This window comes from Ammospiza caudacuta, chromosome 12 (assembly GCF_027887145.1).
Source record: "Ammospiza caudacuta isolate bAmmCau1 chromosome 12, bAmmCau1.pri, whole genome shotgun sequence".
In the NCBI taxonomy this organism is placed as follows: Eukaryota; Metazoa; Chordata; class Aves; order Passeriformes; family Passerellidae; genus Ammospiza; species Ammospiza caudacuta.
Window position 1 is genome coordinate 21,351,252 of NC_080604.1, and position 24,829 is coordinate 21,376,080.

The 24,829-nt window shown below is 57.6% G+C and overlaps 2 protein-coding genes across 2 annotated transcripts in view; one reads left to right on the forward strand and one right to left on the reverse strand.

Annotated features, from left to right (window-relative positions):
- Positions 1-10,661, reverse strand: part of LOC131562946 (spidroin-2-like) — a 28,914-nt gene extending 18,253 nt beyond the window's left edge. Inside the window, exons 1-5 of the mRNA XM_058812748.1 lie at positions 10,189-10,661; positions 9,814-10,105; positions 8,704-8,886; positions 7,959-8,033; positions 6,877-7,151 (exon numbers count right to left, since the gene is read on the reverse strand). Coding sequence (XP_058668731.1) covers positions 6,877-7,151; positions 7,959-8,033; positions 8,704-8,886; positions 9,814-10,105; positions 10,189-10,661 — 1,298 coding nt within the window. The remainder of the gene's footprint in view (positions 1-6,876; positions 7,152-7,958; positions 8,034-8,703; positions 8,887-9,813; positions 10,106-10,188) is intronic.
- On the forward strand, positions 10,510-15,759 carry BHLHE40 (basic helix-loop-helix family member e40). The gene is made up of 5 exons (XM_058812870.1): positions 10,510-10,739; positions 10,834-10,903; positions 11,137-11,244; positions 11,719-11,842; positions 12,825-15,759. The coding sequence occupies exons 1-5, from the start codon at positions 10,660-10,662 to the stop codon at positions 13,682-13,684; spliced, it is 1,242 nt and encodes a 413-aa protein (XP_058668853.1). The 5' UTR covers positions 10,510-10,659; the 3' UTR covers positions 13,685-15,759.
- The last annotated feature ends 9,070 nt before the right edge of the window (positions 15,760-24,829 follow it).

Genomic DNA, 24,829 nt, shown 5'->3' on the forward strand with positions numbered 1-24,829 from the left:
GGCGGATTCTGTGTTTCTGGAAGGTTCTGCATCCAGGTTTGGGAGCCCTAAAGCTGCTGCCTGCTGCTCTAAGGGAATCCCACGGGACCTGCCAGCAGATCCAAGGAGCTTTGGTGGGTCCTTGGAATAACACAAAGTGTGAGGCTGGAAAACCAGGACATCTGGTGGGGGTGAGATTGTCAATGGAGGCTGAATGAGCAGAGTATGAGTACGGTGTAAAGCTGACTAATCCGTGCTGGGGGGTGTCAAACTGGAACCAGCTGCCTGAAATCTGGGTTTGGAGCAATAACAGCTCTATTGAGCACTTCAGCACCAACAGGAAACCCCAAGGGCATGTGGGATCAGGTATGGATTCCTGGGAATTCCTGGGAAGGAAGGGGTGAGGGACGCTTGGGTTGGGCAGAGCTGTAAAAGCACGTTCCAGACCTGCAGCAGCTGCACATGAGGAGCCTGCAGTGGCTGTGGGATCCAGGGTGAACCCAGCCCTGCCTTCCCTGTGCTTCCTCAAGTAATTATTCACACACCTTGCACCTTAATGAGAACCTGCTCCATTTTCTCATCCCTCTGCTTCGCGGCTCTTCCCTCATGGCTGCTCCTTCAGAGCTCTTTGTAAACCCCATCTGCTGAAGGGCTTGGATTTTCTTTTTAAAAGGAGAAATCATTGGAAATTAGTAGTTTCTCTGTGCGTTATTATGCTTATAATCCTCTAATTTGGTAATGGGGCTGTAATCACAGCCGTGCAGGGTGAGGAGCAGAGCCAGCCCGGAAAGGTGCCCTGGGGATTCCCAGGCACAGCATGCCTGGACAGAGCGTGATTCCATGGCAGGAAAGGCAGGAGAGAGAGGGTGGAACTCCCAGGGATGGAAAAGCAGAGTCAAACACAGCTCCTGGGTGAGGAGCCCTGAAACAAGAGATGTCAGTGGCAGACCCTGTGCCCAGAGCCTGTGGCTGTGAGCAGCAATTGAGCTTGACAGCGCCATCCCTCCCCAAAAAGTCAAGAGAAAGCAACAAAGTCAAGGGAAAGCAACAAATGCTGTCCCTTTGCCAGGGACACTTCCTGCTTGGGAATATTTTTCAAGGCAGGTGAGGTCAGGGATGTGAGTGAGGCCCTTCCAGCCCCAAATCACAACCTGCTGCTCCTGAGGCTGCTGCCCAGCCCTGCCCATTCCCACTGCAGGATTTCCCCCTTCCAACCCTGTAGTGAGGGAAATTGGTGCAAATGTGCAGCTTGCTGAGGGTAACGTGTGGTGCTGAGCCACACCTGGATAAAAAAACCAAGCAGGGACTTCTAGAAAGGAAAGGTGAGGGGAGCTAATTGGGATCTGCAGAGCCTGGCTGTCCAGGCAGGAAATCCACCTGTGCTGGGGCTGGTGGCTCTCAGGGAACTGCTCATTCCCACATCCTGGGAAAGGTCTCCTGTTGAGCCAGCCTTCCACTGCAAGGTGCTGGCAGCAGGGACCTTGCTCTCAGCAGAGCTAAACCCTGAGCAAAGCCCTGTCAGCACTGTGGAAAAGAGACTGGAACAGGTCTGGCTGATGTTGGAGATGAGTTATATTCCAAATAATGTTGAAACTCAGTCCTCATGCAGGAGAGGTGGATGGGAGAGGCTCCCAGGGGCTGAAATCTCAACCCTGATGGGCAAACTGGAGTCAGGGATGTCTTCACTCAGCACAGTTGGCTCACAGATCCAGGGAAAACCCTGAGCCTTGAGAACCAAGGGACTAGAAATGCAGAGCAGGGATGAAAATGATGAAAATGAGACAAAGTCACCACTTCCCAAAACCTTCACAGTGAAGGAAACACCTCCCACTGTCTGGAGGATCCATGGGAATATTACAATATTTGTTCCAAAAACATGACTGGGTGGATCCAGACTCGCTGACGCAGGCACAGGCAGCTAATTGAATTCATACGTAGGAGCCCTGGCCACCATCTGGCCTCAATAAAACGTGGGTCCGGAGCTGCTTCTCAGCAGATGGTTCCTCATTTTCATAATCTGAAATCAAAAGATCATTTTTCTATCTGGAGATCAAAGGCACCTAATGTCTCCTTGGTGGAGGGTTACAAAGGGAAACCTGTGCCCTCTGGTTTGGCATTTGGTGCGAGGCAGACGGGGGTTTTCCCCTGAAACCTCTGCTCAGGCTCCGGGCAACCACATCTGGGCAGCAGCTGCAGATGTTCACAGCTCTCAGGGCTGGGCTCTGTTTCCATGATAGGGACGTGCAGTTTATAAAATCAGAAGGGACAGCTGGAATAAGCTTGTGTGGCCGTTTCTGTTTCCCCAGACTGCTGCAGTACAGCCCATGTGAATATTTGGGGATGAAATGATTCCTTTTGCCTTAGCAGAGGAGCTCAGAGCCCTGTCTGACCTCTCAGAGCCCCCAGCCCTGCAGCCCTGTGCGTGAGGCCAGCTCGGTGGCCACCGTGATGTGATGGTTGGGGTGTCCTGTGCAGGGCCAGCAGCTGGACTGCTGATCCTTGTGGTCCCTCCCAGCTCGGGATATCCCATGATTTTCTGATGCCTGTGGGAGACACCCCTGCAGAGGAATGAGATCAGCCTGGAGCAAAGGAGGCTCAGGGGGGACCTTGTGGTTCTGCACAGCTCCTGCCAGGAGGGGACAGCCGGGGGGGCTCAGCTCCCGGGAGCGGGGACAGGAGGAGAGGGAACAGCCTCAGTTAAGGAGGAATTTCTGCACGGAAAGGGTGGCCAGGCCTTGGCAGGGGCTGCCCAGGGAGCTCTGGAGTGCCCAGGGAGCTCTGGAGTGCCCATCCCCGGAGCTGTCCAAGGAAGGGCTGGCTGGCAGGGTGGGGATCGGGCACAGCTTGGACCGGATGCTCTCGGAGGCCTTTTCCAGCCTCGGTGGTTCAGGAATCCTGTGAATCTGGGCTCCTCCTGGGTTGGTGCGGGTGGGCGAGCGCTCTCCTCCCCGGCGCCGTCAGCGCGGCTCGGGCAGCGGCAGCGGCAGCAGCAGCAGCAGCATTGGCAGGGCAGGAGCGGGGGGCGAGGCGGCTCCGGCACTGCGGGAACGCTGCACACCCACCCGAGCTCCGGGACAGAGCGATCCCTGCCACCCCAGAGCCAGAGGCGGTGGTTACTCCGAGCAGGTTGGAACAAACGAGTCCTGCTCACAAAGCTCGTTTTCCAGCGGCCACCTGTGGGCTCAGGGCCGCTCTCATCGGCCGGGCGGAGCCCACAGCCCCTCCCGTGCTGCCAGCCCGCGCTGCCCCGCCGCTCCCTGCGTCTCTATCGCCGATGCTCCAGGTGAATATTTGCGCCGGGATCAGCTCCCAGAGCAGCTGGGGCTCTTCTCTGCCGTGCCTGCTGCAGTATGGAAATGATCCTCCCGGCAGACAGCTGAGTCCCACCTCGGTTCCCATTCACCTGGAGATGAAAGTGCTCCGGCTGCCAGTGTAGGCGGGGCAAAACTATTTAAAAACCTCATTAGAGAAAGTATTTGGGGAAGACAGCAACACCCTCAGTTGTGGTTTGCTCCAGGACTTCTCAGCCAGATCCCTGCTGATACAGAGGGAAGGGCGCTATGAGAGACATTCCTGTCAAATACTACTCCTCGTGGGGATGCCTTGGGTGTCCTTTGCCTTTCTCTCTGTCCTGGTGGGCTGTGTTTTACCTAAACCTAAACGTTCCCCTCCGGGTGGTGTTCTGGGGGCTGGAGTCAGGGCTGTGTTTGGCACGGAGGGGTCCAGGAGTGATGTAGGAGGGTCCTCACAGTCAGCAGAACTATGTGTGATCTTGATTAGGCAGAAATCCACCACGAATATTTCCTATTCCATTTAATTCCTGTTTGTGCTTATTTCAGCTGAATTTGCAGCAGGAGTAATGCCCAAGCCACATCTGGCTCGTCAGGCACATGGGATCAGACTGGGAGTTTGGGAGGAGGTGGATCTGGATTCAGAGGTTTGGCTTCTTATTTAGAAAATGACGGGTTGCGTTCTCCCACGGCTGCTCCAGACTGCCCCAGAGCTCTGTGATATTCCTGGCCAAGGGTTTTTTCAGTCTGCCTGACGAGGAAACAATGTCATGTGTGTGGCTTGTCTGGCCTCGTGCACCTGCACTTCCCCTTTGCCTTCATTTTCTTTGCATCCCATTTATTCCAAGGGGCCAAATATTCATTAAGTGCTGATGAGTTGGAGTGCCAGGAACCCCTTTTCCTCTCCCAACACAGCCACCCACCCACCTTAAGCAGCCCCAGTTAACACGGACAACTGCAGCCCTCAGCCAGCTGAGGGACGTCCGAGCCCTCCCAGCAGGTCCCCTGTCATCACACAAAGACCAGACTGAGCCAAGGAAGGCCACGTGCAGCACCTGGGTTTGCTGTCCCTTGGCTCCAGCCACAGGAGCTGGTGGCACCTTGGCAAAGCCCATTGGGTTCCTGGCGTACCCCTGTCCAGAATCACATGGAATCACAGAATCAGCAAGGCTGGCAGAGATCTTCAAGGTCCTCCAGTCCCACATCACCCCTAAAGCATGTCCCCCACCCAGACAGCTCTTGAGCACTTTCAGAGGTGGTGACTCCACCACCTCCCAGGCAGCACTGCAGCCCCAGCTCCCCACTCTGGCCTGCCACATTCCCACCTGTGCCCCGTGCCCTGAGGAGCAGCCCCTGCTGTGCTGATGGCATTTGCAGCTTGTACCAACTCCCCCCAGCCTGGCCCTCGGGTCCCTCACACCCCATGGGCAGGGAGGTCACACAGACCTTGTCCCAAAGCCTTGATTGAGAGGTCAGGGTTTAACTCACTCATGTCCTCACATGAACTGCAGGAGGAACACACTCTTGGCCTCTTCTGCTGCCTGTCCCAGCTTTATTTTATTATTATTTTTAGGGGTGGGTGTGTAATTTTTTTTTACTCAATTAGCAAGTTGAGAATATTCTCTGTGTTAATATTTGAGTCAGACATGATGCAGTTCAGCCCCGTAGCTGTTGTTACCTGCATCCCCCGAAAGAACAACATCTCCCCAGCCTGGGAGCCTCAGTGGTGTTGATTCCTGCCGGGGTACGTGGGTGCCAGTGGAAAATAAATAACGTGGTATTTTCCAAGTGGCAGATCTGAAGGCACCCTGCTTTCCTTGCTTTGCATACTCACAGAGCACCATCCTCTCTGCTTCCCAGATCTGAAAGCCGAGGCAGAGACATCTGATGGGGCTCCAGCGCTGACTCACTGTTTGATGTGAGGCAGGAGGAGGGATGTGATCAGATCCCATTGTGCAGAGCATCCACCAGACCACGCCAGCAGCGGGAGGAGAAGCCATTCCTCATCCTCCCTGCCCCTCCAGACCCTGCTGTCACCCCTCGCTGTCCCCTGCCCCACCTGCAGCAGCCAGGATGACACCTCTGAAATGGTCTTGGGTTGAGGACTGCCATCCCTGGAAGCGTCCAAGGCCAGGCTGGATGGGAGCAGCCTGGTCGGGTGGGAGGTGTCCCTGCCCAGGGCAGGGGTGGAGCTGCATAACTTTAAGGTCCTTTCCAAGGCAGCCATTCCATGAGTCCCTGATTCCGTGGTTAGGCCGTGTGCAGGCAGAGCTGAGGCTGTGCAGCCCCGGGGTGTGCCGGGTGTGCACGCCCGGGGTTCTTTCTCACGAGATGGTGCAAGAGCGGGGGGGAACTGGTTAAACAGCGTGAGCTGCTGGGCTTGGCAGGGCAGCATGTCACCGGGAAGCTGGTGTTTTATTAAACACACTATCAAAGTGGGCTAAAGTCTCTTATTAATGTCCACAAATTCTGTCACTTCCAAATAGTTTCCACCTACATGTTCCTCCCACTGCTGCACTGGGTGCTGGCAAACATCTCTGCTCAAAGAGGGGAATGGCTTTCATTTGAATAGTCCCCGGGCGAGTTTCGCTGAGCGATGCCAGTGTCATTGCCCGTTCCCGCAGCTCTCACGTGCCCGGCAGCGCTCCAGGGTCGTGCCGGAGGGAGGGCACAGAGACAACAGCTCCTGCTGTGTTTTCCCAGTGCTTTATCCAGCCAGAGCCCATGGCAGCCTAAACCAATGCAATTAAGCAGCGATGGATGCACATATTTGCAGTATTAAATCTCGACTTCTGACTCGTGACGGTTCCTGACGGTTCCGCAGCAGTGAGCGCGGCCAGCTGTGCTATTGAGAGTCACACACAGCTGAAACCGCCCGGCTTCACACCAAATCGGGCTTTTGCAACTCCCAGAAGGCTGAGGCAGAGCCTGGTGGGTGTCAAAGTGCTCTCACACCCTGTGCTCTGAGGTCCCACGGTGTCCCTTGGGAACGGCAGTGGCTGAGGAGTGTGAGCTCTCCCACGCCTGCCTTGGACACTGCGGGTGGGAAAGGAGATGTGCAGCTCTCCCGGGAGCTCCTGGCTGGCTGCATCCCACACTGACAGCACTCTGCAGGACACAGACCCACGGGGATGGAGGCCCACACTGACTGCACTGTGCAGGACACAGATCCGTGGGGATGGAGGCCCACACTCACGAGGGCTGTGCAGGACACAGACCCGTGGGGATGGAGGCCCACACTTTGCAGGACACAGACCCGTGGGGATGGAGGCCCACACTGCCCACACTGTGCAGGACACAGACCCCATGGGATGGAGGCCCACACTGCCCACACTGTGCAGGACACAGACCCATGGGGATGGAGGCCCACACTGCCCACACTGTGCAGGACACAGACCCGTGGGGATGGAGGCCCACACTGTGCAGGACACAGACCCACGGGGATGGAGGCCCACACTGCCCACACTGTGCAGGACACAGACCCACGGGGATGGAGGCCCACACTGCCCACACTGTGCAGGACACAGACCCCATGGGGATGGAGGCCCACACTGTGCAGGACACAGACCCCATGGGGATGGAGGCCCACACTGTGCAGGACACAGACCCATGGGGATGCAGCCGCTGTCCCCCGCCCGAGCCTCCCGCCCGTGCCGGGGGCGGGAGCAGCAGCAGCTGCGGAGCTGCCGGGCTCGCAGCGGAGCCGTCACGTTTGCTGAGCACAGGAGAGAGCCCCGGCTCTGTCACGGGCAGCCTGGCTCCCGCAGGAGCTCTCCCTGGTGCGGAAAGCACGGGCTGCCCCGAGCCGAGCGCATCCCGGCGCGTCCAGCCTCGGCAGGGCTGAGCTTTCACCTCCGGTGCCAGAAACCCGAGCCGGGATTGCTGGAAACGGGAGAGAGGGAGAGTCAGCGATTTGATTACAGGCCACGGGCACATGCCTGGCCTTCATGGATATATTAAGTAAGAGACATTTTAAAACAAAACCACCCTCAGTAACCTTATCGTAAGCTCGAATCCACAACCCATCTGTTAACTCCCGGCGCTGCCCACATAGGCTTCCATCAGACAGCAGTGCCAGGGATTTTTGGAACGTTTTCCCCCAAATCCCTGCGGTCGGAAGGGGACAGTCCCGGGGAAGGGGCAGATCCCGAGTCTCGGATTCCCAGCCCACCAAACCAGCCCCCAGACTCTCACCTTCTCGTGCCTCTGTGAATAACTGCAAATCCCCTTGGACACGAGCTGTCACGGTCCTGTGACTCCCAGCCCTGCTGGAGGAGCGCTCAGGAGAGCTGCCGCTCCACGGATGGCTGCAGGGAATTCAGCCTTTTAAAACATTTTGTTACTGCCTGAGTCGTGTGGTGTAAGGGAGCCCTCCATGTAGAAATAATTCATCAAACACAAGCGAGAAGGCGAATTGATGATTGCATCAGTCCTTGCTCAGGAAAGCTGATCCCCAGGAAAATGTAACTCAACTCTCGAGCAATCTCACTTGATGCCCAAGAATGCAATAACTTCATTTGGATCCTCCTTTTAGGGGGACTCCTAAATCCTTGGCAACATCCCTTAAGGTCATGAGCAAATCCTGATATGGAGAATTGTTTGGCAAGCACGAGAACAGTAAAAGGGCTAAATAATTGGGGATTACCTCTGACCCTGATTTGTGGCTCACCACCCACTGCAGGAATGTACCGAATATCTGAAGGAGCATGCCGGAGTCAGACAATCCACGGGCATGAAGCTGTCCACGTACTCTTGGAGCCTGAACTTTAAATGCAGAGCAGGTTGGCCCCAAACCTCATTTTTCATTAGCAAAAGGCTGCAGCAAGTTCTAATTATTTCTCTTGCCTTGGACAAAGGGTCAGTGATGGGACAGATGAAAAATTGTCTGTGTTTTTTTCACCCTTTATTTGGAAAATAACATCTTTGGTCTTGGGGGCACAGAGAGAAGGAACCGTCTGCTCCAGGGCTCCTTCCTGAGGCTGGATACGATCCCCTGAGCTGCAGCAGGGGACAAACACATCACCCCCACGTCTCCTGGTGGTTATTGCAGTCTGTTCAGTGCCTGCAGGAAGGAGCAGCTCTGCTGTGAGAGGGCACAGCTCGGAGCTGTGGGTCTGTGCTGCTCTGAGCTCCGTGCTCAGCCCCAACTCCTCTCCTCCATGGTGCACCAGGGCTGTGGCACACAGAGACCCTCAGGGTCCTGCCCAGGGCAGGGGAGTGGATTGAGATGTCTTTAAGGTCCCTCCCAACCCAAACCATTCTGGGATTCCACAATCTTGGCCATAATCATCAGGTTTGCAGGCTTGGATGTCAAACACTGAGAGGACCATGCTGAGTGGGACAAGCCAGGCATCTGTTTTGTGGGAGCCCCATGTCACTGATACAGTGCTGTGTGTTCACACTGGAGGGGATTTTGGGCTTTTATAGACCTCACATTTATAGCTAGCATCTTTCTGAGGCTCTGGCTTCCCTTGGGATTCTTCCTGGTGACAGCAGACACCTTTGGACGGAGGTAAGCCTTAAACAGCCCGTCTCCACCACCCATGTAAAACCTCTCTGTGCTCTCATGTAGCACCTCCTGCCCTCGGATTCCTCCCGAGGTGGAGCAGCCAGGACTCTGCAGGAAATAGCAGCAGCTCAGTGCTGGAGCTCTGCTGTTCCCTTATCTCGGTAAATGCACCTTTTATCAGCTGAGCCTGTCTCTACTCGCTCAGCCCTCAGCAGGGAAGTGACCACGGCCCTTCAGGAGAGCTCTGCCTTGGCAGGTACACACAAACCATTATCATTGCTCAGCGTTGTGCAACCGCTGGCGTCCACGGGCTGGCACGGGCATGGCATCTCATGGGAGGGTCTGGGCTGGAGGGGACCTTAAATTGTCATGATTCCACCCCTGCCATGCACAGGGACACCTTCCACTTGACCGGGTTTTTCCATGCAACACTTCCAGGGATCCAGGGGCAGCCACATCTTCTCTGGGAACCTGTGCCACGGTCTCCCCACCCTCACAGGGGAGAATTTCCTGCTGATCATAGAATCACAGAATGGTTTGGCTTGAAAGGGACATTAAAGCCCACCTCATTCCAACCCCCTGCCATGGGCAGGGACGGATACCTTTCACTGGAGAAAGTTACTCCAAGCCCTGGATACCCCCAGCGATGGGGTCCTACCACCCCGAGAGTTCCCTGCAGCGCCAGCACTTCCCCAGAGCCACATTTTATCAACTCTCACTTATTTAATTTTTTTCCCCCACACTTCCAAACTTCCGTGGCTGCAGCTTTCTCTGAGTCCGTGCTTTGTGCCTGCGCTGCTTTGGGGGGGGGGTGTGATTTTTTTTTTTCACTCCCCGATCTCGGGACTCAGCAGCGGTACCGCACGGTATGGCAGGGCACGGCATGGCACGGTACGGCAGAGCACAGTATGACACTGTATGGCATGGTATGGCACGGCACGGCACAGCAAGGCACGGCATGGCACGGTATGGCACGGCACGGTATGACACTTTATGGCATGGTATGGCGCAGCAAGCGACTGTATAGCAAGGCACTGTACGGCACGGCAGGGCACTGTATGGCAGGCAGGGCACTGTACGGCCCGGCATGGCACTGTATGGCAGGCAGGGCACTGTACGGCCCGGCATGGCACTGTATGGCAGGCAGGGCACTGTATGGCACGGCAGGGCACTGTACGGCACGGCAGGGCACTGTATGGCAGGCAGGGCACTGTATGGCAGGCAGGGCACTGTACGGCCCGGCAGGGCACTGTACGGCCCGGCAGGGCACTGTATGGCAGGCAGGGCACTGTATGGCAGGCAGGGCACTGTACGGCCCGGCAGGGCACTGTATGGCAGGCAGGGCACTGAACGGCCCGGCAGGGCACTGTATGGCAGGCAGGGCACTGTATGGCAGGCAGGGCACTGTACGGCCCGGCATGGCACTGTATGGCAGGCAGGGCACTGAACGGCCCGGCAGGGCACTGTATGGCAGGCAGGGCACTGAACGGCCCGGCAGGGCACTGTATGGCAGGCAGGGCACTGTATGGCCCGGCCCGGCCCCGCGGCGCCGGCCCCGGCCCCGCCGCGCCGGGACACACGTGCGGGGGGGCCCGGAGGCGCGGCCCCGCCTCCCCCCGCGCCGCCGCCACGTGAGGCTCATGTGACGGCGGGGCGGGGGCGCCGGGGCCGCCAGACGTGCCGGCGGTCACAGGGCTCCGCACGTCGCTCCCGTCCACCCACTCGCCCGCATTTAACCCGGCCCGCGGCCGCCCGCCGCTCCTCAGCCCGCGCGGCGCGGGCGCGGCATGAGCAGCAGCGGCACCGGCCCCGGTACCGGCACCGGCAGCGCCCGCAGCCCCTGCCCGCCCTGAGCGCCCCTGCCCGCCCGCGCCCCCCGCCATGGAGCGCATCCCCAGCGCGCAGCCCCCGCCCGGCTGCCTGGGCAAGCTGCCCGCCCTGGAGAGCGGAGACCTGCCCGGGTAAGCGGGGCTTCGGGGGCTCGGGGGGCTCCGGGGAGCGGCCCCGCCGGCTCCGGGACCGGGGTAACGCGCTGCTCTCCTCTCGCCCGTGCAGGCTGGACTTCGCGCACATGTACCAGGTGTACAAGCCCCGGAGGGGATTAAAGAGGAGCGAGGACAACAAGGTAAATGGGGGGTGACGGGGTACAGCGAGGGGCGATAGGGTAATTGGGGTTAACGGGGCGAATGGGGGTTAGCGGGGTGAATCGGCCGGTGCGCGCCCGTGACAGCGCTCCCTGGCCGGGGGCTCGGCCGCTCCCGGCGCGCTCGGGTCGGGACGGGAGCAGCGGGGCCGGGCTGGGCTGGGCTGGGCTGGGCTGCGCTGTCCCCCCGCTGACCCGCTGCCCCGGCCCCGCAGGAGACCTACAAGCTGCCGCACCGGCTGATCGAGAAGAAGAGGCGCGACAGGATCAACGAGTGCATCGCGCAGCTGAAGGACCTGCTGCCCGAGCACCTCAAGCTGACGGTAGGTGCGAGCGGAGGGACGGGGCTCCCCGCGGCCGGCGCTCTGCTGCCGCTTCACCGCCGATTTGGGATGGGTTTTTATTTTAATTTTTTTCCGTGGTGCCGCACGCCCGGGCAGGCTGTAAGCGCGTCCCAAAGTTCCCCGGGAGCTGCGGGTCCCTGCGGGAGCTGCCCGTCGCACCGAGAGCCGTCCCCGGCCGGGCTCCCCGGTCGCGGTGCCAGCAGGGGCAGCAGAACCGATAAATAAAACGCGTCTCTCGGGGCTATGCGGTGGTCAGAAAGTACCCACAGGGTTCCCTGTGAGCCTTTTCCGCAGCCTGCTTTTTAACTTATTTCCGCGGAATGTTGCCGGTGGTGCTCCTGCCCGCTCAGGTCTCACCGTGCCCGTCCCCCCGCGGCTCCCGGGAAGGCGCTGGCAGCTCCTGCCTGCGTGGCCGAGCCGGCGGCGGGTGCCAACCTGTCCCTGTGCTCCCAGACTCTAGGTCACCTGGAGAAGGCTGTGGTTCTGGAGCTCACCTTGAAGCACGTGAAGGCACTGACCAATCTCATCGAGCAGCAGCAGCAGAAGATCATCGCTCTGCAGAACGGTTTGCAGGCGGGTGAGTGCTGAGCCGGCAGGGCGAGAGCCTCTGTGTGTGTGTGTGTGATGGGCTTTCCCTGGGGAGCCTGTGAAATGCGGTTGTGACACCTTGCTCCCGAGAAGGGAGGAGGCAGGAATCCTGGCCTTTCATGCTGTCATTTTCTCAGGCTTTGCTTGTGAGCTTTCACAAAAAAGATGCATTGCTCAAGATGGTCAGTGCAGAGTGCCCTGGGAGTTGTTTGAAATTAAACTGGGTTTGAAGTAGTTTTAGTTACAGCCCAGGTTTGCTGTGAGGTTCTCTCCAAAGCAATTTGGTTCTCCCCATTTGTGTTTGTGAGCTTTAGATAACCCAGTCTGGTTTATTTGGCTGTTTTCTCTGGAAATAGATATAAATCTGCTTTCTATACACACCTTTTTGAGTTTCTTTATAACCGAGCTGGCCTGTGCTCTGCAGGCAGAGGGGACCTGGTGCTTCAGCTTATCAGCCTCAGATGCACTTCCTCCTGCTGATTTCACATGTGGCTTTCACGTGAATCGGATACAGCAAACCCGAATTTTTTGGAGGCACGGTCCGTGCCCCGGCAGCCACAGGGAGTGCAGTGGAGCTGCGGGAGCAGCCGCGTCCCCTGGGGCTGGCGGAGCTGCCGGCAGGGCTGGAGCTCCCTGCCCCGAGGTTTTTCCTGGAGAAGCCACAGCTTGACTCACTCCCCTCTCCGCACTCCAGTACCTGTCGAAAGTGGATTTTACAGTAAATAACAAAAACGAGCAGGCAGCACTTTTACTTATTATGTAAAAGTGGACAGGTGGATGTTCCAATGGAATTGTCCTTTTCTGCAGAAATCTGGGGATTTCTGTTCATAGAGTCCAGCTTGGCCATCGTGTTCCCCTCTAGCTGTGCTGTAACCCAAGTCTAACATTGCCTCCGGCTCGCCTCGGAGCTGGAAATGGAACTATTTAGCATGTTGTTAATTTTTAATTTCTTTCTGTTAATGTTTCCTTAGGTGACCTGTCATCGAGAAACCTCGATTCCAGCCAGGAAATGTTTCGATCCGGTTTCCAGATGTGTGCCAAGGAAATGCTGCAATACCTGGCAAAGCACGAGAACGGCAAGGAGCTGAAGTCGTCGCAGCTGGTCAGCCACCTGCACCGGATGGCCAGCGAGGTGCTGCAGGGCGGGGCGGCCCGCAAGCCCGGGGACATCCCTCCCAAAATGCTGGACCTGAAGGAGAAGCCGGCGCCGCTGGGCGCGGCGGGCGAGGGCCACGGGAAGAACTGCGTGCCCGTGATCCAGCGGACATTCGCTCACTCCAGCGGGGAGCAGAGCGGCAGCGACACGGACACGGACAGCGGGTACGGGGGAGAGCTGGACAAAAGCGACTCCAAATCGGAACAGCCCTATTTCAAACGGGATACCGACCTCAAGTACGCTGTCCAGGAGAGAATAAGCTCTATTAAGCAAGAGACTGAGGACCCGCCGGCCAAAAGGAGCAGGCTGGAGTCGCCGCAGGACGAGGGCCCTTTTGGCAGTGACATGATGGGCCCTGCCAGCGGCTTCCTGGGCCCCCACGCTCACCAGCCTCCCCTGTGCCTGCCTTTCTACCTGATCCCGCCGTCCGCCACCGCCTACCTGCCCATGCTGGAGAAGTGCTGGTACCCGGCCTCGGTTCCCGTGCTGTACCCCAGCCTGCCGGCCTCTGCCGCAGCTCTGACGGGCTTCATGAACCCCGACAAAATCTCCCCCCCTCTGCTGATGCCCCAGAGACTCCCTTCTCCTGTACCGGCCCATTCCCCCATCGACTCCTCGGCTCTGCTTCAAGCTTTGAAGCAGATTCCTCCTTTGAACTTGGAAACCAAAGACTGAGCACAGTGTGACTGGTTTTACTTTTTTTCCTTTTTTTGTGGTTTTTTTTTTTTTTTTAGTTTGAGAGACTGTTTCACTTTTATATATTGGCTGGACTGAGGTGTGGGGACGAGGTTCACTGTGCGTAGGAAGCTAAATCCCTTTTTCTCTGACTTGTCAGGTAGCTTGGAGAAGGATGAAGGATGCGCCCAGGTTAGCGATTGACAGCTACTTCCAAAAGATTAAAGAAGGATTTTGTGCTTGGCCCCTTCCCTTCTTCCCTCTCCACATCTACAGAGCAACAGTTGACTCAGTCAGCTGCGACTCTATTGCAAAGCTGTGAAGAAATATTCCATTGGCCAGGCCTGGTTTGAGGGTCTGTGAACACAAAATAGATTAATATAAACCACGGTACTTCCCTGAGCGGCTCTGGAGGCAACGGCCCTGCTGGTTTATCTCAGCTGGGCTGCTGTCCCAGTGACCCCACAGGGTGATGGTGGCAATGCCACCGTGAGCACAGCAGGAGCAAGGCAGTGGTCACTGCAGGGGCAGCAATGTCACCAGGAGGAGCAGGGTAGTGGCCACTGAGGTGGTGGCAGTGGTGGCAATGCCACCAGGAGGAGCAGGGCAGCAGTCACTGTGGTGTGGTGGTGGCAATGCCACTGTGAGCACAGCAGGAGTAGGGCAGTGGTCACTGCAGGGGCAGCAATGCTACCAGGAGGAGCAAGGCAGTGGCCACTGTGGTGGTGGCAATGCCATTTTGAGTCCAGGAGGAGCAGGGCAGTGGTCATTGTGCTGTAGTGGTGGCAATGCCACTGTGAGCACAGGAGGAGCAGGGCAGCGGTCACTGCCTGGTCACACACAGATCAGGCAGACAGACCCAAGACGGGTTTCTCTCCACACCTTTGCTGATACATAGATATTTTTTTACAAAATAAAAGGTAGCTGCTGCTTGGAGCTTTCCATGGCGTACATCTAATAAATAAATTAACCTGCGCCCTTCCTGTAACTTGAGCTGCTCCGTTGGGCCGGCTCGGGAGGAGCCGTCCCGGGATGGCAGGGTCAGAAGGAGCTGTCCCCGGGATGGCAGGGTCGGAAGGAGCTGTCCCCGGGATGCCGGGTCGGGAAGAGCCGTCCTTAGGATGGAGGGGTCTGGAGGAGCTGTCCCGGGATGGAGGGGTCGGGAGGAGCTGTCCCGGGATGGAGGGGTCGGAAGGAGCTGTCCCGGGATGGAGGGGTCGGGAGGAGCTGTGCTGTCCCCGGGGTCGCCTCGCTGGTGTCCCCGGCTCCTGCGCTGCCGCTCCCCCGGGAGTCACCGCGGCTTTCCCGGCCGGAGGGAGCGCTTCAGCCGGGGCTGCAGCGCCATCCGTGCCCATCCCTGCTGAGCGCGCCCCTGGCAGTGCCCTAGGAGAGTGGCAAGGCTGGCATTGCCCAGCAGCCCGATCCCGGCAGGGCTGGAGCCCTCCTGGCACACCTGGCTCACGTCCCGAGTTAAGGGGAGAGGGGCCGGGTGGTGACTCTTGTCCTGTGAGCTGCAAGGGGCTTTCTCCACAGAGGAACATCCTCTCCAGTTTAGCTTCTTTTTAATTAAAACCCCCAAACTGCACTGCTAAAGGCAGTGCTCTTTGGTGGTTTTTTCTTACTGGTTTTGAGAACTGGTGAGCAGAACCCCTATCTGGATCCTCATGTTGCCCTCCCATTGCACCAGCTGTTGAGATGCACTATGCTTGATTGCAGATTGTGTTCTAACGTTTATTTTGTTGTTGGTTTTTGGGTTTTTTTGGTATAAAGTCATTGCCTTTATTTGTAAAATCTTGTTATAAATATATATATATTATATAAATATATTAAAAGTTAAAACGTTTCAGATGTCTATTATTTGTATAACTACTTGAGCATAAAGAAGTGAGAAATATGAATGTATTCTTGTTTCTGGGTTGTCTTTTTTTTTTTGAAGAGAAGAATATTCCGTTTTTCTCTCGGGAGAGGTACAGTGTTTATATTTTGGAGCCGCCTTCAAGGTGGGATATTGTACATATTTTTATCTTGAGTAAATGTTAAGTAGCTGTTTAAAAATGCTTAATAAAATAATTCTTTTCCTGTGGAAGATAAGGGTTTGCCTCCTTTGCTTTGAAATGTTTGAGCAGGGTCATTCCGCATGGTCTGGTTCCGCAGGGGATGGCACGGGGGGGAGCAGGATCCTGGGGTGCAGTGGGGATGGGGGATCTCAGGGTGCAGGGAGGAGTGGGGATTTGGGGGTGCACGAGGGAGCAGGGCTCTCCTTGCTCCCCCCACAGCTCCTCTGCTGTCGGTTCCTGAAGGAGCTCCGGGTCCCATTACCCGTGTCACCAGGGATATTTATTTATTTTAACTCCCTTGGCACCTCCAGGGATTTTTTTCCTTCCAGACTCGAGGGAGGTGCCGGGAGAGCCTGGCTGGCTTTCCTGCTCTCTCCTGATGTCACGTTGTGCTGCCTGTGTCTGGCATTTGACCCCTGGGCCCCAGGCTCTGTGGGGAGGAGGCAGCCCCTCCTCACCCCCGAGCACGCAGGGAATCCAGAGGCTTTGCCCAGTTCCTGGAGGAAAATGGACTTGCTGCAAACTGGTTTTACTTCAGCACCCTGTGTCTGAGGTGCCCAAGCACTGCCAGGGATGGTGCCCACCAGCCCCTGGGGCTGAGGGGTGCCAGGGTCAGGTCGTGCCTTTGTGGAGTGATCCCTGCCACCCCCACATGCCCCAGGTGTCCCCGATTTGGGAATTCCAGCTGGCACTGTGGGTGGTGGAGCAGCTGCTGCCTCCGTTCCCCGAGGGCAGGGTCCTCATCCCACCACAGCTCCCTCCCAGCAGCAATGCTGCTTTCTGGTCTCCAGATGAAATGACAACAGCCCCAAACCTCCCCCAAAGGCAAAGAGGGGTGAAACGAAGGGATGGGTGGGAGGACTCCGTTTCCCAGTGGTGCTGCCTGTGTGTGGATGGGCAGGGGCAGTTCTGAGGGGGAATTTGGGATTTTCATTGTGCAGATGAGTCACAAAATGTGGGGAGAAGTTTTAGTGTCCAGCTGGGCCAGCACTGCTCAGGTCTGGGCTGAGCATCTCCAGGACCCCACATGGAGGGGCTGATGCTTCTGTTAGACTGTGGTTAGAACTAAAGAAACCTTAGCTTAAGTAATGCTGGGAAAAAGTGCTGCTTGGTTTAATGTGTTTGAAAAAAAGTGCTGCTTGGTTTAATGTATTTGAAAAAAGTGCTGCTTGGTTTAATGTATTTGGGGTCTCCACATGTCCCAGTGTTCATGTTATGTTTGCTTTAATTAGGGCTAAATATTGATCTTACTGAGGCTGGCTGTGACAACCCCATTTGGGGACAGCATTTGGTGCTCAGAGCAGAGGTGTCTCCAGCCCCGGGACCCCTTGGATTTCTGGCTCCTTTCCATGGCTCTCACTCCCCTTTGGTCCTCATATTCTGCCCCCATTGTCCTGTGGTGGGACAACATGCAGGACTTCCAGATCCTCAATCTCAGAGAAAAAAAAATGCAGAAAAAGTGGAAGAGAGAACATTTACTCAGGAAGCCAAAGATTATTATGGGCTAGGAATTTTCCCTGCCCCCCTGGCCTGGTGCCAGCAGGACAGGTGAGTTCTGTGGGGCACAGTGGGGCAGGGGAACAGCCCCTTCAGCCCTGTCAGAGCTGCATCCCTGGGCTCTCCATCCCAGCCCGGGAGGATGGAAGGATGGATGGATGGATGGATGGATGGATGGATGGATGGATGGATGGATGGATGGATGGATGGAAGGATGGATGGATGGAAGGATGGATGGATGGATGGATGGATGGATGGATGGATGGATGGATGGATGGAAGGATGGATGGATGGATGGATGGATGGATGGATGGATGGATGGATGGATGGATGGATGGACGGATGCAGGGGCGACCCCCGGCACGGTGCCAGCCCAGGACAGCCCGTGCCGCCCGCCCCGCCGGGGTGTGCTGAGTTCCCGGGCTTGTTTTCATGGTCTCACCCAGCTCTGACCTGCCTCAAATGTTGACACAATGTCACGTTTCCGACTGCAGTCTTTCATGTGCAGCCGGAGGCTAAATACGGCTGCTGGTTCCTGGAAAAAGACGTGCCTGGCACCCTTTCAGCAGAAACCCGATCCCCATGCAGGCTTGGCACAACAGCTGAATAACACAGCAATAACTCTTTCAGCAGCATTTCAACCCATAAATAGGGCTTCCCGAGCGACTCCTTGAAGTCAGACAAGGAGGATACAATGATTTTGGGCAAAAAATTAAAAATGAATAAAGTTAGTGTGCGTGAAGAGCGGCTGGGAGGGGGCAGCGGGGTCAGGCAGATCAGAGGGTGCCGTGGAGGCGCTGAGTGAGGTTTGCTGAGTGGGAGAGCAGGACTGCCTCAAAAGGAAAGAAATGCTCCTGAATTTTTTAATGTCTCGGTCCTGTTTCATACCAGCCCCGTGGAGGCACAGGGAGAGCCTTCCTGAGAGCCAGGGCCTTTCCTAACCCCGGTGAGGACACACAGACACATAATTTTAGCTTTTCACCACCTGTTTGGAAAGCTCCTGTAGCCGGGCGCTGTGGGACTGGATGGTTTTTACAGGCATGTACCCCGGGAGCTGCTTATTTGCATTATGCATGGACCAGGGCCTAAAATAATCTGCAGTGACGCACTTTTGTTTTTTGCTGTGACTCTCCCCCACCCCGTACCCCCCCATCCTTTTCCAGGACTCCGTTTTTCTGAACGTGCCGTGACTTTTGGGGACCACGCGTGGCTGCCCAGCCCCGGGGCTGCCCAGCCTGATTCAGCACCGGGCTGAGCCGGGGGAGCTGCCCCGGCCCCGACGCACCGAGGGACAGGAGAGGAGAACAGAAGAGAAGAGAGAAGTGCCCTTTTGCTCCGCCCCGGCTTTCATCTGCGGAGCGTGTAGCTGCAAGTGCGGCGTGTTTACAAATGCAGGCATTGCAAGATCCCTTGAACTGTGTCCTAGTACAAAAGAGGCTTTGAAACGAGAAACACGTTGTCATGGCATGTTCCAGGCCAGCAGCACCAGACTGAACCAGATAATTGCTGTTTCTGCTTCAGCGTGGAAAAAGCAGCGGGTCTTGAGCAAGTCCTTTTTTCCCCTTAGACGTTTGGTGCGATGCTCGGGGTGGGAGGAGAGGGCCGGGAACGCCCGGGCAGCGGGGGCAGAGCGGGCTGGGCTCCCCAGGGCAGCCGGCAGGATGACTCTGCTGGGCTCAGCCCGTGTAACCGTAGCCCGGGGCTGGTGACACCGACCCCGGCTATGCGACACGGGCCGTCCGTGTTTTGTAACCCTGGCGCGCTGCCGGGGACGGGAGATGCGGCTGCCGCTGCTCCCTCGTGTTCCAGAGCTTTCGCACTGCCCTTCTGCGAGCGGTTCACGGCACCCGAGAGCTCTCCCGGGGCCTCCCGGTGCCAGGAGAGCTGATAATTGCAGTGGGCGCTGCCGGCCCTGGGCACGGCAGCTCTGCCTTGGGAGCGCTGGGCACGCTCAGGGTGCCTGTGCCCTGTGCCCGCACTCCCCGGTGTAAGAAATGGAGGGTAATATTTCTACCTATTTTGGAATTTTTTATTTCTTAGACACGTGTCTTTGTCGCAGGTGTGTTTCTGCCCCAGGCACATCACCCCGTGGATGTTATATCACAGTTATATCACAGCCAGGGCCTTTGGAAATGGCCAAACAGGAAAGCTCTGCATGGGAAGGGTTTTTCACCACATGTGCCCTGTTAAAACTGCAAATGGAGCAGGCTGGGTAATACCACACAGCTGATGGAAACAGGAATGCCTGGAAATAAAAGGAAGCTCCCCCAGCTCCTCTTGTGTCTGCTGCTGTCCTTGGGCTGCTGGGGGCTGCCTGGGCTCTGGTGCCTGCTGTCCTGGGCTGGGTGCCCCTGGCATCCAGCTCCTTGCACCCACACAGAGGCAGGCCTGGCTGAGCAGGCGGGTGTTTGCTCTGCATGGACCCTCAGCCCTGCCCATGTCCATGGGTGCCATTGCTGATGGGACAGGGCTGGCTTCCCATTACAGCCGTGGCCTTGCCCCCAGTGCTGCACTTTCCTCCTCTCTGACCTCTGCTCTTTATTCCCATACCCAGGAGGGGCTCCCACGTTGTTTTCTGAGCACCAGCTCAGCCCGAGGATGATGCCCACAGTCTGTGCCTGCCAGAGCTGTTGCACCAGAGGAATAATTAGTTTCTCTCTGGAGCACAGCTTTATCCTCCCTTCAGCCCCTGAAGTGCAGCAGCTCTCCCTCCTCTCCGGTCGCCTCTGTGCCATGAGAGAGAGAAGAGGCCGAGCTCTCCCCTGCTTTGAAAGGACTGGTGAATATGCAAACTCTCAGGGCTGAAATATTGCTTATCCACGTCACGGGGTGTGCACGGAGCTCTGCTTGTGCTGCTGCTGAGGATGTGGACACCACCAGAGTGCAGCTGAGCAGCTTAGGGAAGATTTAACTCTTATTTCTATTCTTGACACTGAATCATTAGTAAGGTTATGGCTGTGTTGGGGGCTTTTCCCAGTGCCCTCCTCCTGCTGTGGCAGGGCCTGGGGACCTGCTGCTGGCTTTGGCTGCAGCTATTGATCAGGGTAAAGCTCCAGCCCCAATGGGAGCAGTCACTGATGATTATCTCGTGCTATTAGTGCACGTATTGTGAAATTGGTGCGATCTGAGATGAAATGTGACCTATGGGCATAGGCAACATGTTCTAATGTATTCAGAAAGGCCAGGGCTGACGAGCTGTTGCTGCTGGTACCACGCTGATTAAACCCCAGCTCACTCTGCTCCCATTGAAGTCAGTGGGAGGTCTGTCCCTGCCTTGGTGAGTGCTGGACTGCATCTAGGCTGCACTGCATGGGATGCATTATTCCCCAGGATTAGAGAGGCACAGGGAGTGGGATTCCTCTCTCTCACTGATCTCTGTGCTCAGATGTTTGCCTTGGAGCTGGCTGGGACATGGAGCACCCGGGCTGGTTTTGGTGTCAGCCTCAGGAGGAGATGAGTGCTGTTTGCTCCTGAAGGTTGCCAGGGCTGGGGTGCTGCTCTGGGAAAGGTGAGGGGCTGAGCACCCCTGTGACCCAGAGCTCCTGGTGGCGTGGGGATAAAGGAGGCAGGGTTCCCATCAGCATTGCCTGTACCAGTGTTTGACCCTGCAGAGCTGGAGTCCTGTTCAGGAACGAGCAGCCCGGCCCCACAGAGGGGTCCTGGCTCTGCACACTGCTCAGGACAGGGCTGGGGAGGGGTTTTCTCAGGTTCTCCATTTCAGACGAACGTTTGACCTCAAAGAGGTGCCAGTTGTGCCGGGGCTGGGTTCCCCCGTGGCAGGGGAGGTGCGGGGGCACCTCTCAGAGCCCATCCCAGCCACACCGCCCGGCTGAGCCCTGGGGTGGAGGATGACTCAGGGCCCCGTGCAGGGAGGGAGGGGGTGGCACCGACCCCCCCAGTGCTGCTGGGGAACTGAAGCAATCTGTTTATCATGGAAAAACTGCTCTTTGCAGCAATTCAAATGGAAACTTCCCAGAATGAGTGTTGCGGAGCTTTCCCCTTGAATCACCGGGCCTCCCAAGGGCCGCTCTCTAAGACGATGCCCTCGGGAGAGCTGTCACCGTCCCTGCTCCCTGCCGGGCCCGCGTGGAGCTCCCTCAATCAGCACAGCCGCTCCCAATCCCTCCTCGGGCCCCTTCCCGTGGGAGCAGCGCCCTTCCCCAGGCGGGACAGCCCCGGGGACCCCCAGCCCGAGGTGTGCCTGGGCCCCCAGCCCAGGTGTGCCCGGAGCTGCTCTGCGCCGGTGCTGGGGGCTCCGCGGTGGTGCCACCCCCAGCCCGGTGCCGGCTGCAGGGCAGCACCCGCTGCCATCCCGCCCGGCCATTCGCCCGTTTTCCCTGCCCTCTGGCTGCCCATCACCTTTTCCGTGGCTGAAATGAGTGTCCAAAGGTCACAGGGAATTCAGGCGCTGCCGGGTGAATAAGGAGGGAGTGAGTGAGTGAGTGAGTGAGTGAGTGAGTGAGTGAGTGAGTGAGTGATGCCTGACTCGCTCCGCTCCCCTCCCGAGGCTGCCTGGCCCCGCTGTGCCCGGCCATGCCAGCCCAGTGCCCGTGTGGTGCCCCCGTGCTGTGCCCGCAGCTCGGGCTGCCCAGGGATGCTCCGGGCAGCGGGCACGGCACAGCCACAGCTGTGTGTGAGCCCTGAGCTGGCAGATCCGGCCGAGATAGCCCCGGGATGTGTCACAAGGGCTGGGAGGGCACCGGGGCAGGGAGGGACGGCAGCTCGGGCACCCTGGTGATCCCAGTGCCACCCGCGGGGCGAAGCTGCTGATTTTTATACATTTATTCCTGTCGGCCCCGCGGTGCTTGTCCCCATAGTAACGGAGCAGGCTGGCACTGCAGCGCTCGGTGACATCCCTGTCCCCAGGGGGAAGCCAAGGACCTGCGTGCTCCGCGTCCCCAACTCCTCGGCGATGTGCAGGGGCTGGGCACAGCTTTGCTGAGCCTGTCACGCTTTCGCTGCATCCCTGCGGCCCTGGGAAAGCGGAGAATTGTCGGCTGGCAGGGCACGTGTGGGGCTGGGCCAGGACGTGGCAGCACCGTGCTGGGCTAGGGGCTGGCTTGGTGGCAGGTCCCTGTCCCCGGGGCAGGTTTGGTGACTGGTCCCTGTCCCAGGTTTGGTGGCAGGTCCCTGTCCCTGGTTTGGTGACTGGTCCCTGTCCCAGGTTTGGTGGCAGGTCCCTGTCCCTGGTTTGGTGACTGGTCCCTGTCCCTGGTTTGGTGGCAGGTCCCTGTCCCTGGTTTGGTGGCAGGTCCCTGTCCCCGGGGCAGGTTTGGTGACTGGTCCCTGTCCCAGGTTTGGTGACTGGTCCCTGTCCCTGGTTTGGTGGCAGGTCCCTGTCCCTGGTTTGATGGCAGGTCCCTGTCCCCGGGGCAGGTTTGGTGACTGGTCCCTGTCCCAGGTTTGGTGGCAGGTCCCTGTCCCTGGTTTGGTGGCAGGTCCCTGTCCCCGGGGCAGGTTTGGTGACTGGTCCCTGTCCCTGGTTTGATGGCAGGTCCCTGTCCCTGATTTGATGACAGGTCCCTGTCCCAGGTTTGGTGGCAGGTCCCTGTCCCTGGTTTGGTGGCAGGTCCCTGTCCCTGGTTTGATGACAGGTCCCTGTCCCCGGGGCAGGTTTGGTGGCAGGTCCCTGTCCCTGGTTCGGTGGCAGGTCCCTGTCCCCAGTGCCGGCAGCAGTGCCCAGGATGTGCCGCACGTGTGACAAGCAGGGCCCGGCCGGGGCAGGAACCACAGAGGGGTTTCCGGGCTCCAGCGAGCACCTGAGGTCAGGAGACATCTGCAGCGCGAGCTGTTTGAACCCACAGCGAGGCAAAGGTGTTTTGAAGGAGACCGGCAAGACAGAGATCTCTGCTCAGATCCTGGAGGATGAGTCAAAGGATTCCTGAAACAATTAGAGCTGCGAGGTGCAGCAGCAACAGCACATTCACCGTCAGCAGCCCTGCCAGGCGCCCTCGGCCAGCTGTTCGTGCTTTCCCTTTAATAAGGCACATTAGGCAATTTCCCATTTAAAAATGTTTATGGGAATATATAAATATTCGCTAACACAGAGCCCGCCTGGCCCTTGGTGCGCAGAGCCGTGGCGAGAGTGACTTGAATTGTTATAAACCCATCCAGACAGCCTGGGATGGAGCTGTCAGCATGGGCACAGGGATGTCTCAGAGCCCCCTGGGCACTGAGTCCTGCAGGTGCCAGCGTGGGACACCCTGCTCCGTGGGACACTGAGTCCCCGTGGGCAGGACAGGCCGCCCCAGGCTGTGCCGCATCCCCTGTGCCAGCCCCAGGCAGCCTGGACAGGGTTTTCCCTCTCTGATTTCCCGATGGCCACAGGAAGAGCTTGCACAGACCTGATCTGGATTTAATCAAAGGAATTTTTTTTCATTTGCTGCCTTATGTGCTGACCACCAAACCACATCCTTCGAGCCTGAGCCCAGCACAGTGAAACAAAAACTAGGCCAGGGCTTTTTGCTATGTTTTTTTTTCTTTTTATTTTTTCCCTTAGTGCATCAGTTGGGTGCAAAGCTGGCACACACCTCTCCTGCAGCCCCTCTGCTCCCACACAGCCCCTTCCCAGGGCAGCCTGGCATTTCCACCCCCTGAGCCAGCACTTGCAGCTCCACGTGAAACCTGGGAACTATCCAGATTATGTGCACTGAGCACAGTGCGGTGGGAAGGGAATACAGAGGAATAATGAGTAATGACGTGCTGGCAGACCACGTCGGGACCTAATAAGGCACAAGGTGGGGACTGTCCTTGGCTCTCACTTGCTTGGTGCAGCCTGGCTGTGGGGTCAGAGCGAGCCGGAGGGGCCCCTGGTGTGGTGGGAGCCGTGGCTGTGCTGTGACTGTCCCTGGCAGCATCCCACAGCATCCAGGGGCGAGGTGCCTGCGCAGGGAAGTTCTCACGTTCACAGAACAGAGAGCAGCTTTATTGTTGTATTTTGCAAACCAAAACCAGCCGGGAGTTTCTGAAGCGTCTGCCATCCCCGCAGAGAGCTGTTTAGTCATGCCTGGTGTGTGTGCATGTGAGACAGCGAGGGGAGGGAGGCTCGAGGACTTTGCAAAGATTAAAGATTTATGCTGACCCTTGAATCTGATCCAAGGCTACTAATCTGCCCTGATCCTATCATCTGCTCAGGGTGGATCTATTTCACTTTCCTTTATGGTACTCCTGACTCATTCCACTCCCACTCCAGGCCAGTCCAGTGGGAATGGGAAGCGCTACCACATATTTGTTTGGGTTTGCATTTAAAGCTCTGGACCTGTAGTGGGTGCAGCTCATAAAGGAAACCAGTGTGGATAAGATATGGGCGAGCTGAATGCTTGGAAACCACTCCCAAACGCGAGCTGAAGTGGTTTGAAATCAAGGTGGAGTGATGTACTGAAGGCACAATACTTGGCAGCTACGCCCAGCGTGTGAGAAAGGCATTTAAATCCAAGGTGGTGAGGTAGGCAGGGCACCCCGTGTGCTTCCCACAGGACAGCCCGTGCCTCGCAGGGTGTGCAGTGCCAGGGCGCTGGTACCACCCCTGCCTGCCCCCTGCCCTCCCTGTGCTCTGCACCCCTGTGTGCCCCCCATGGCCTGCAGGAAGCTG

What these genes read in the sequence shown, in the direction of transcription:
- BHLHE40 (XM_058812870.1), top strand. Translation starts at nt 10,660, where the DNA reads ATGGAGCGCATCCCCAGCGCGCAGCCCCCGCCCGGCTGCCTGGGCAAG. An exon ending in GAGAGCGGAGACCTGCCCGG is followed by an intron (nt 10,740 to 10,833) that starts GTAAGCGGGGCT and finishes TCGCCCGTGCAG; the next exon opens with GCTGGACTTCGCGCACATGT. An exon ending in GCAGAACGGTTTGCAGGCGG is followed by an intron (nt 11,843 to 12,824) that starts GTGAGTGCTGAG and finishes ATGTTTCCTTAG; the next exon opens with GTGACCTGTCATCGAGAAAC.